The 12,722-nt window shown below is 41.3% G+C and overlaps 1 protein-coding gene across 1 annotated transcript in view; it reads left to right on the forward strand.

Moving 5' to 3' along the window:
- The window catches only part of LOC126384253 (glutamate receptor ionotropic, NMDA 2D-like), a 250,941-nt gene that overhangs the window by 27,042 nt on the left and 211,177 nt on the right, over nt 1-12,722 (forward strand). The window contains exon 4 of the mRNA XM_050035214.1: nt 5,356-5,543. Coding sequence (XP_049891171.1) covers nt 5,356-5,543 — 188 coding nt within the window. The remainder of the gene's footprint in view (nt 1-5,355; nt 5,544-12,722) is intronic.

A 12,722-nucleotide genomic window follows, 5' to 3' on the forward strand; every position in this document is an offset into this window, starting at 1 on the left:
GCTGGAAAACCGAAGATCAAGGACGTGGCGACGCGGCCCTGCCACGGCAGCCGCCCGTGGGCAAACAAATCAGTCTCCAGCGTGCCGCTGTCCAGCAACCTTGAATCTGTAGGGGAGGGGGGGCGGACACGACTCGCGGCAGTATTTTGAATTTGAGTGCAGTAACCGTTTTGGCCACATTCTTACATACAGCGCCTTTAACTAATATCCACCTCCACAATGATGCCGTCCTGATATCAGCGGTAACTGCTGCAGGAGTGCAGTGCAAAGCAACGACAATGAGCTTGCCAGTGGGGGACACACATGAACTAACAAGCATGTGCATGACTGGCTTACCACAACAGAGAAGGTCTATTTTATCTGCTCAGGATGTCATTACTTCTCTATATCTTTACATAGCAAATAGTGGTTTGCTGCTATATTAATGCTCTGAACGTCACATACAGAATCTTTAAGATTTTGTTATTGAGAATTTATTGAACTTTAGTCCAACTGGTGTATTTTATAGCCATTAATGTGGAGCTCTGAATGGATGTTAACATTTAGAAGTTGAACCTTTGATACACTTAAAAACTTTAAGAACGCCAAAAGATGCTATTTAGAGTAAAAATGGAAACGTTCCATTTTGAAATTACATTATGTACTTTTTGAAACACATGCAACACTGTGTAAAAAACATCCAAAATTAAATCAAATCCCAGTGTTGCAGTAAAAGCTGTTTCTTTTGTGTGAATATTTACCAATCTGGAAAGAGACTTTTTTTCATTTCAACCTGGGTGTTGATGCGATTAAGCTCTGTCATGATAAAATATGAAGACCCACAGGGATCCAAATGAAATGTTTTCTTCCAAAATGAGATGTCCAACCTTTGAAAAATGAGACACCTGCACTAGCAAAGTGATTGATGGCATGAAATTATAACAAATTAGGCATTCCACCATCGTCTCTGAAGGATGGTAGAAAGCAAAGAACTCGGCTCCCTGTGAGGAGGAGAGCACTTTGACAGACTGGATCCTCTTTATTTCATACGTACAAATGACAAACTTGAAGCTTGAGGAATGCCAACGCCATATGCAAAGAGATCTTAATATATCCTGACTGCTCAGAGGATGTGATTGACAGGGATTGAGCGTTAGCTTGGACCTCACGCCGACCTCGATTCCATTTGCTGTCGGCTGAGTGGGAGGGATCGGCGTCATCTCGCCATCCTCTCTGACGTGAGTAACCACGGTGGACGTGCAGCATGTGACAGGATTCACACATCATGTGCCTGCTGGTACAAGAGTGTGTTAGTAAAGCATTTTGGTTTCGACTAATTTCAGTTTTATAGCCTCTCCATTTGTCTTACGAAACTGTGGCTCAAATTTTGCTCTAGTGCTTCCTCTGAGTAATCATGTGAAGTACCCTCAACCACACACTCTCACATACTATGGCCTCTTTTCGTTCCTCACCCTCTTCTACTATCACGTTTTCTTTACTCTCGCTTTGTCTTTTCTTAATCTTGCTCTCCCCCTCCAATCCCCCCTCTTTAATAATGTATGAGTGGAAATACAGGCGGACCAAGAGGCACCATTTTTCAAGTGCAGCTCACTGTGTTAAGAAAAATAATAAACAGGAGAAGCATTAATGTCTAAGTGCACCAAGTGCACTGATGTATAAATGAATATAATCCATAATTGTAAAGGAAACATGAAAGGGCATTATAAGACCAAAGAACCACGAGGATGAAAAATGAGATGGAAATTCTCTTTTTGCCTCTTACGTCCTCTCTCATACTCGTCTTTCTTTGTTTCATATTCCTCCTTTTCCCTCCTCCTTCTCCTCTGTATCTTTTTTAATCTCTCCTTTACATATCCTCCCCTCTCTCCCTTATCTTTTCCTGTCTTCTCTCCATCCTTTCTGCCCTCCTTCTTCCTCAGTCCTAAATTTCTGCTATTTTCTGTCATTCATTTTATCAGACTAGTACCAACAAAGAGAGGACTCAGTTGCGGGACTCAGAAAACATAAGGTCTTTACTAAAAAGTCAATATACAGACAAAAACAGTCCAAAAACACAAACAAAGGTTTCCAAAAGGCAGGGGGCTTAAGCAGAATGCAAAGATCAAAAACCAAGAGAATACTAGGAAAAGATGGCTGGAACATGTGCTCAAGAAACTGAGAACAAACTGGCACAGACAAAGGGCAGCAGGTGGGCTAAATACACAAGGGAGGAGGGGTAAAGAGGGACAGGTGAGACCAATCAGGGCGGGGCAGGTAGTCACACAGGAGGGAAACACACAGGGGCAGGAAATAAAGTACCCGAAATGAGAGACAAGGGTGAGTATCAAAATAAAACAGGAAACACTAACAAAAACTGAAAACAAGGAAAGCATGACCTTGATGGGGACCTCAGAGTGTAACACATTTCCGACTCCATATTCCTTTCTTCCATTAATCATTTTCTTGTCATACATTTCTCTGCTACATCTCAATCATTTCTTTAGTCCTTTGTTTCCACTTCATCTCTTTCATTTCATTGTTTTCCTCCCCCCTTTCCTTTTTCCTTCCTTTGTTTTGATGGATTCATCCTCCATTTTTTAACCTGCTCTGTATTACCTTCATTATCTAATCCCTTTTTTCCTCCCTTTATTCCTCTACTCTCCATCCTACCATGTCTGCCCCTTTCCATACTCTCCTCCCTCTTACTTGCATCCTTTCCCACTAATTAATTTCCACCCCCTCCCACCCATCTTCCCAGGGTTCTCACGGATTCTTACACAATCTTAAAAGGCATTGAATTAATTTATCTAAAAATAGCCTTAATTGGTATTAAAATGTCTTAAATCAATCTTTCAGCAGTCTAAAAAAATGCCAAGACAAGGGGAGAAGGATTTTACAGTGTGTTGTAAAATCTCAAAATAATTAATAACATCAATTTTTTTAAGGCCTAGTGTGTAGGATTTAGGGAGATACATTGGCAGAAATTGAATACAATATAATGAGAATGTTTTCTTTAGTGTATAATCACCTCAAAATATGAATAGTTTTGATTTCATTACATCAAAATGCACTGTTTATATGTACATAGGGAGCTGGTCCAGCCATGGTAGAGCCATTTGCAACGGCTAGTGTAGTTAGAAGCCCCTCCATGATGAGCAGCTTTGGAAAAACACTAATGTTTTAACATGAGACTGCTTTATTTAATGTTTTTACTGGGTTATAACAACTTTGACCTTTCTTGCATTTCACACAGTCCCATCCCCCTCCTCCTGCAACTCCACTTCCCTCCAAAGGCCTACTCCCCCCTCCTCCGTTACGTCCTCATGCATCTATAGCCCTTTTTAGATAGGAATTGTGCAAATTTGCAGGAAAGCCCAGTCAGTCTTTTTTCAGCATTGGCAATATAAAAACAAAATCAGGGAGTGCAGCAAATTGCCGCCTGCCTACTTTTGTTTATACAGAATGCGCCTTTTTCGGGGCAATGTGGGGCTTGAGCAAGTAACAAAACGTGTAGCTCAGCATGTGACGTAAACAGTGATGTCAGAAAGCGCTAGTTAGGCGGTGATTCTCTCGTAAATCGGCCCGTTCTTTACCGTCCCCGTCACCTGATGGTTCATGGTCTCTTCGTTTGCGAGGGCAAGGAGGGCACGCAATTCCTTGTCTCCCCAGTTGCTCATCTTTTACAGTGTCTGTCAGGTTTGCATTTCCCTCTTGCTACTAGCTGCTCATTCCTGCTATCAGCTGTTTCCTGTTTATCCACCGCCAGTGGGTCGCACGTGCGGCGTCATCAACAGCCCCTCCCGTTGCGGAAGGGCGCCTCGGTCTGTTTAAACTAAGAGGGTTCCGCCAATATGACTACCCTACGAGGCGGAAAATTGGGGCGCCTCGGATCAACTCGCCAATCCGGCTCTGTGTGTCTAAACGCTCGCAGCTGGCTGGCAAATCGGCCCAACATTCACGGAAAATCTGGCAGTGTAAAAGGGGCTTATGATAGACGTAGGCGTTTGCAAGGCAACGTTAGATACACAGAAGAGGAGAGCGAGTGTAACACGCCAAGAGAAGAGTAGAAAAGAGGAGGAGTAAAACACACTGCTGTGTGATGTTATGTGAGCGGTTATATCATTGCATTCGGTCCGAATGCAATGATTGGTCTGAGTTTTCTTAGAACCATATGAGAATGGTACAATTATGAGTTTGTATCTCTGGTGGAATTCACTTACATTTTAGTGTGCCATCAGCCTTTTAATAGCATTTTAACCTGAACAATGAAAAGCGTAAAATTTCCAGAAAGGTAAGTGTTGCTTTAAATCAGTAGCCTAGGTCCATTTCTTTTGGAGTGGAAGAGACATATGTGGATAATTTGGTTACTGGTAAAAACCTCCTGAACATCTGGATCTCAAATGATCAAAAACAAANTGTACAGAGCCAAAATGATGACAACTGTATCATTGTCCAAATATTTATGGACCTGACTGTATGTGGATAATTTGGTTACTGGTAAAAACCTCCTGAACATCTGGATCTCAAATGATCAAAAACAAAAAGGTGAGCACACATTAGCAGGTGCTGGGCCAGTGGCCCATCTCTAGTATGCCAAACAGCTTTGTAAAAAACACTGATTTAGAATATGAAATAGCTTTAGTCAGTGTTTTTACTTTCTAAAATTACCAGGTCAGTTTGTTTTGAAGGGGAAGAGACCTAGATAATTCAGCTCATGGCACAAACCTCCTGAACTATCAACATTAAAGGATTCCTAATCAGAGGTTCATGCATGGCACATGAGAGAAGTTTCAGCTGGTTGCAATCTCCAGTCCTCACCACCAGATGCCACTAAATCCTACAGTACATACTGTTTGTTTGAATAATTTACTGAATGCCACTAGCAATAGTATCATGCAGATGGTGATAATGAACAACACTCATATTTTGTTTGCGACTGGATGCTCAGAGCAGATGATCCACTCTCTGCTATACTGTAACTGTACCCTGGACAACATGGTTAAGTGCAAATTCAACAAAAGTTGGCTATGTAACCAGGTTTCATGGCATGGCTACTGGCGGTACAAGGTAATGCATACGGGGCTCGGTGTACTTCATGCAAAAAGCTTTTCAGACTTGGCACAGTGGGGATCATGGCAGTGGAATCCCACATGCAGAGTGAGAAACACAAAATCACCAAGAAAAACCCACCAACAAATGCCCAGTGCTTCCCGGGGCACAATTTCCCCTAACCCTAAGTAACTGATGTTGGTTCATGATTTTTAATTCTCTTTAACTTTGGTTACTGTGAAATTGATCTGAAATCTAATTTGCCTGAAGCTGCAGAAACCCTGCTTACATTTCTTTACTCTCTCCCTCCCTCTCCTCACCCTCCAGGTCCGTCTGCTTTACTGCTCCCTGGAGGAGGCTGAGCTGGTCTTTCGGGCAGCCTGGGCGGCGGGTCAGGCCGGGCCCAGTCACATGTGGTTCGCCGTGGGACCGGCTCTGTCTGGTTTGGGCCTGGAGGGGCTGCCGAAGGCCTTGTTCGCCATCCGGCCACAGGGCTGGAGGGACGAGCCACGAAGGTATGAGCAGAGCAGAAAGGCCTCAAGGGTTCACTGGCTGTGGGATCAAACAGGGTGTCTACAGGTGTTCAAACATTATAGATGCTGACTTTTCCTTTTGGCATTGAGGGGCTTTTGGGGCTAGATGAATATTAAACAGTGTAAGAGCAATACACATCACATCTGCTTTATTAAACATAAAAGGACAGAAAGGACCGTCCTTAAAGTGAACCTCATACAGCAAATTTTATCTGCTGTGTTTGTGATTAAATATTGTAAGGCAAGGCAAGGAAGTTTATTTATATAGCACATTTAACTAAAAGGCAATTCAAAGTGCTCTACAAGACACATTGAGAAAAGGTGCAAAAGAAACACATTGTAAAGGAACATTTAAATGCAATTAAAAAACATCATTAAAGAGCAAGAAACTAGGAAATAAAAACAAAGTAAAAAAGAATAAAATACAACATTAAAGAGGCAACTGATAGGATTCGTTTTTTTTAGCTTGGCGCCACCTACCGTCAGTGGTGTTGTGTTGCACTGTTGCAACAACCAAATTGACCGTGGGGATCAGAGATGATCAATAAAATGTAGGCTGTAAAGCCACCAGTATACCTCTATGTATATGTAGAATGAGAAGGTGTGTGGAGACTCTACTAAATAAATGAGTAAAGAGACCGAGCAACAATTATCAGATTTATCTGAAGAAAAAACAAACAGTAATGCAAATAATTATACCAGAATGCACAGTACCAGTACAAACAGCTCACAGTAAATTATACCAATATGTACAGTATCAGTACAAACAACAGTAGACACAGTGGAATTATACCAATATGCACATGTAAACAGTCCTGATTCTAGAATAAACGGTACCGTATGGAAACGATGCGGCCAGTTGGAGCTCAAATTGAATGGGAAACAAAGTCCAGTGTTCACTTAGCTGGGCGTAACTTAGCTGGGCGATGTCTGTCGATAGCTGCCTCCGTGAGAAGAGAACAGAAGGATGGGAGGGGGTATCACTGTCCGAGGGCTGCCGTAGAATGGCAACAAGGATTGCATAAATTAGCCTGCAGCTAGCAGACTTTTCCTCCATTCATATGAAGCTAGGATAAATCACACACAAGAAATCAAATGCTTTTTTGTGGGGGCTTTACTGACTATGTAATTTATTGTTTCTTGTCTTTGAAATGAAAGTTAAAAAAGCTTCATTTCCATTGAGAGAAACAGTTTTCAGTTTTCAAAGTTAAGTTACATTCCTGGTGAAGAACACACTGAAGTACATGTATGTTCCACATCAGTTTAAAGCAGAAGTTAACCTGGCTTAAGAATCCAGCAAACGAAACCCGCGAGTACATTTTACTGAACATGGGTGTGTTGTATTGACTAGAAATTCAACTTTTTCATCCATGAAAGATTGATTGTGGTATTTTTGCCTTTAGAAGTAATGTGGCCTTGCTTTAAAAGTTAATGTCCTTTTCATTTTGAGTCTGGACCTTTGCTGCATGTTTTTAACACTTCTTTGCAGTGTTTTGTATCAATCTCTGGTGCTTTGTAAAGTGTATATTTTGTTGTGTGATTATGACTGTGGTGGAAACTCAGTGCATTCCCAATGTTGTTGTTTCTTTTTTTCATTCGGTTTTAGTCAGCTGAGTTGACAATTTATACGTGTTAAGTGAATTCTGCATTGTGGAGCCTTAAAGCTGCTGAAAACCGAACCTCGTGATTTTAAAAATACATGAGGATCAGCGAGAATATACACACATTCTTTCCTCTTAGCCCTGAAAAACACTCTTTATGCACCTCCATGTATTTCCTGCAACAACAAACGGAGGTACACAGTAAAATTTTACGACCACCTGCTCTGTCCATGATGTATTCTCTGCTGCAGGGAAGACTTGATTTCACCGTAGGGATCATTACATTTTCATCTAATCTAATCTAAATAGACTGGCCGAGTGAATACAGGTGAAAGGTGGAATCCTTTATTGATCTGAACCATTAAATCCACCTCAGTCATGATGGGGGAGACAGGTGAGAAAGGTTTTTACACTCTGAAGATAGTTCAACAATGCAGGGCAAAGATGAGCACTTACTTTGTGAGTGAAATTTTATTGCATTACAAATCCAACCCAGGTTAAGGATTACAAACTGTGAAACAAGTTATTTTTTTCTCCACAAAACGCTTCAATATACAAAAAGGCTTTTATTCCTGAGCTTGTCTAGATGTTGCCTACTGTGCTCTAGGATATGACTCTTTTTTGCATCATCCCACACATCACCTTGGGTATTAGTACCACGTCACTCTCCGTGCTTTATTCAACACTGGCTGTCTACCGGCCATTATGAATCCACTGAGATGCAGGATTCCTCCCAGTTTGCCAAGCAGCATTCCAACTGCATCTGATTTCTATGCTTGTGAAATTATTGTCAGTGCTACAAGGGAAGCCCCCAGTGAGCAGCACACTTGTCACTACCAGGCAGAACGTCACGGTTTATTGTGGAACACAGATGGTTTGTCCCAAGAATGGAGCTGAATACTTTAAGGGATGTCTCCAACACAGATGTGCCCTTCTGAAGATCCTGAACCTGCACCTTATCAATGAATGAAAAGATACAGACTCACTCAGACCTGAGCCTATGGTGCTTTCAGGCACTTCCAGTTTTATCTTAAACACTAGAAATGCATATAATGTGTTGGATCAAAAACCTCTCACTGTGATGTCTACCTTCTCTCCAGTGTAATGGCACTAGGTGGCACTTGGCTTGTGTGCTCAAAGTGCCACAAAAATACAATTTGAAAAACTCAACAGCAATGTCTCTTTCCAGAAATTATGACCTGGTTACTCAAGATAACCTACAAACCTTGACGTGAGCAGTTTCGTGGAGGAACTATTTCCTTTTACCTTCTTATCCCACCAACTGTATCAGCGTTCAGAATCGAGTGGACGAGAGGCTTGTACTCATGACAGCGTGAGGTGTAAACATAAATGGTGTCCTCCTTGGCTGAGGTGAAACACTAGTCAGCTCAGTGGTGCTAGGGGAGCTAGCTGTAGATGCACATTTCCTTCTGCATGGTGATACAACCCAGTCGCCAAAAAAATGGTGTCTTATATGCTTCTGCAAACCAAAGATATTTTACATTTGCACAGTATTATGTAGCAGATTTGTTTACTCTTTTAGGTACAAAAGCCCATTGGTTGTGGACACACAAAAGAAAGCGGCTGTCAGTTTGTATCATGGGTAACGAACAGTGGTCTGCAGCTTGGCAGATGTGTCGCCTGGGTGGGACACCGACATCTTCCCCTCCACCTCCTAATTATAAAGTCAGCTCATACACTGCATTACTTTAGAAATGCTGATATGATACGTATGAAGGGTGCAAATGTAAAAAATTCATGGTTTGCAAAACCAGAACTGTACAATGCCAACATTTTCTTTTGGCCACTGGACTGGGTGACACAGTTTGCAGCTGCAGTTTGGTGAAAGGAAATAGTTCCTTCATGAAAATGTGCATTGCTGTTGAGTTTTTCAATGTTTTTTTTTAAAACGTGAATTATTTATTTATTTATTTATATATTTATGCTTTAGTGCCTCAAGCTGAATGCTGTATAGTCCCATAGTACTGAAGAGAAGGCAGACATCTCTACAGCCGACATCTCCAACACTTGGAAACTCACAGCAAGGCAAGATAGACTGATAAACAGCACTGTGGGCTAGAGGAGAATATGGATTTAAAATTTGTGGGTGAAGTGTCCTTCTAAGGGCCTATGCACACTGAATCCATTTTTTTCAGATGCGTTTTTTTAATCCGTCATCCGAAAAAAATGTTACCCACAGAAACCTTGCACACTGATTCAGATGTGTTTTATTGTTCTAATGGTCATGAAAATTCGCAATATATGACAAAATAAAAAGACAAATTTCCTCCCTTGCATCTCTCCACTATCTGGCTGTCACCAATCACTCCCTGTCTTTTCATTTGGCACCGCAGCTGCATGAAGGGGCGGAGCTGTCCTCTCTCTCTGTCCTCCACATTTTGTTTGCAGTCCACTTCCTCCTCCTCCTCCTCATTATCATCCACCTGAATATTACTGTCTGACCTGTTGAAAGCGAACTATCTGAGTTATGAAAGGATTTGGTGTGTTGCAGCTGTGTCCCACCACCACATTTTCTTCACTGATTCTTGGCCTAAGGCTTCGGACAGATGCAAAAAATGCAGAAAATCATGCTCATGTTCATCATGTTCCAAAAATTTTAATGGTGAACTAAAATTTAGGACTCATTGTGCAAACTTGATTGAAACAACGTGAGGGCGTATTTATTTTTAGATGTGCGACAATTTTTGGGGGAAAAAAATGGACTCAGTGTGTAAAGGCCTTTAGTTGGCCTGGCCTCTGCGGATGGTGGAAAACAACTAAGAACATGTACTCAAGTGCTGTAGGCCCAGTTTTGAGGTACTTTTACTGAAGTGAAATATACCAGTGACTGAAGGCAAATACGTCGTAAAATTGACTTGGTGCTATCTCCAGACTTAATGAGTTTACAAGTTGCCTGAACACACCATCACACAATTGACCACAATGGTTTATTGAATACTGAGGGGTGCAAACAATACACCAGCTGAGTCCTCCAAATCCCAACAGTTAAATATTTCAAATGATCCTGACACCGTAATCTCCGCCTCCCTTCAGTGCTATATTACAGTAAGTCTGCTCTGCGCTGCAGTGTTTATGACTGCTGCTGATGGATCCTCCAGAGAACCATTCCAGACACTAAAGAAATGATGCTCATGATGTGGACCAGTAGTTTTTGTGAACACATTAAAGAAACGTCACGCTCGCTGTGATGGGAGCAGAGTCTTACCCCACTGCACCACTAACAGCTCTTTTAAGTCACATGTGGAATTAAATTCAACCCTGTTGACTGATTCAACATAGCGTAACATGCATGAGCAGATTTTCTGACCAGAACATGTACTGTACAAGCCATGTAATGACTTTCAAAGTCACGGTGGCGACGCAGTACATCAGTGAACCTCCTGTTTCCTGTCCCGAGGACACCATGACTGTGAATTAATTCCCCGTGAAGACGACTGAATTTGTGACACCTCAAATTTATGCTGCGAGTACTTTTGAACTTTTGAACTCTCTTCAGCAGTCCTTTCGCACATCATGTCCTGCCCCGCCAGCTTGTTTGAAGTGGTAATGCGCTGAGTTATGGAAGCATTGAATTGCTTTATGAATTTGGGATCATTAGGGTTTCCTGCCCGGCTGGTGCAGGCCTTATCATCACGACTATAGCTGGAACATATTGTTGGTGTTAAATGTTTATTTAAAATGCTAAATGTTTTTCATGCATAATAAGAAGTGTGAAGTGTCTGGAGTTCATTTTATGAGGCGAGTTACAAATCAGCGTTGACTTTACAGCCACATTAAAAGCAGTGGCTGTTAAATAGTCTCTAGCTCTGTGAACGTTTCCTGCAGATCAAAGTCTGATGATCTATTATTTAATTGTCCTGAGACAGATGGTAACAGAGTCTGCTGATATGTTTTTAGTGGAATGAGGGAAACATGAAATATAGATACATTAAAAAAACTGGATGTTCAATGTTGTACTGAAGTCTTGTATTCATTGCTTTATTGACACATATTGCTTCATTCAGGCTTCAACATCAGGAACTAGGGATGTCTTTAGGGATTCATTAAATGCTCTTTTTGGTAAGAAATATGCCGGCAGAACAATAAATCAGGACTTCCCCATGGCTAGACACCTTAGCGAACTTCATAATGTTAATGATTCATTATTACGCATAGAGGGGAAACACATTAAACTTTTAATCAATGGGAGAGACAGACGACAGAAACTCAGTCAAAGGGAAGCTTTTTGGATCCATTAACTAGATGCATAAAGAATCATAATCTTAATGAGGATACTCAATTCACATTTTCACATTTTCTGTGATTTGTCTCTGTTCTCTGTAGGTGTCACCATTTTTCTCACAGCCTATGTTTGGGATTTTTATCCTTCTTCCATCTAAGACACATACACCAAACACACACATACCCCTAATGTATATATATATATATGTATAGATAACAACCTATATTAGGTGTGGGCCATATCATCTTGTTCACGATAACACGGGTATAACTTTTAATACCATATATAAAATGCATATCGTGGTACTTGTGATATTTTGATTTGATGCCATACTGCTACCCACGGAAAGTGAAATTATTAAGAGGAGCTGCTTCAGTAGTGTAGAATAAACTGTGGTGTCCTGAATGTTTAATGATCAGCCCTGGACTTCTCAGACACTTTTAGCAAGTTACCACTCAGAGGGAACTCATTCAGTGGCTCCTCTGGCAGCAGCAGTTCCACAAAGGCAAAAATATAGTAGCCTATGTCAAAACATTTAATTTCCATCACAAAAACATCATGATGGATACACAGGGTTGTTTGTCTTTGTTTCCATGCATGGTCTTTAAATCTTGTGAAGGCAAAAATCACCTTGTTGAAGAGCCAACTCAACATAAAACCCTCAGATAAAACAAACCAGGATTCCACAACTGCCATTTTTTTCAAAGAAGTGATTACTTACACTACTGTACATAGGGCAATGGAACCTAAAATTACATTTACCCTCAACACCAAGATAAAAAAAATAAAAAATACATAAACACTGTCCTTCAGGAATGCCTTTATACCTGCCTGCCTTGTTAACTGAGTACACAGGGACCCCTTTACATTATAGTTGTCTGATAGCCCACATAAGCTCCATGTGTAATTAAACAGTAGTAGCTTTTACTTATTGTATATTTGTATAGTATACTATATAGCTGTACTTGGTTATGATAAATAATATCATGGAAAATGAGGTTTCGGATTTTTAGTTATTTATTTTTTATGCAAGTGTGTGTGAGGTGGGGTTGGGGGTATGTGGGAATAGTCAAATGCCCTGGCCATTTGGTCCTCCCCCAGCCATGATTCTGTGGCTATGGCCTTGTCCATCCATCCATCTTCTAACCGCTTCATCCTCTTGGGGGTGGCGGGGGGGCTGGAGCCTATCCCAGCTGACATCGGGCGAGAGGCAGGGTACACCCTGGACAGGTCGCCAGACTATCACAGGGCTGACACATAGAGACAAACAACCATTCATGCTCACATTCACACCTATGGACAATTTAGAGTTATCAA

The sequence above is a fragment of the Epinephelus moara genome, chromosome 22, assembly GCF_006386435.1.
Source record: "Epinephelus moara isolate mb chromosome 22, YSFRI_EMoa_1.0, whole genome shotgun sequence".
NCBI classification, from domain to species: domain Eukaryota; kingdom Metazoa; phylum Chordata; class Actinopteri; order Perciformes; family Serranidae; genus Epinephelus; species Epinephelus moara.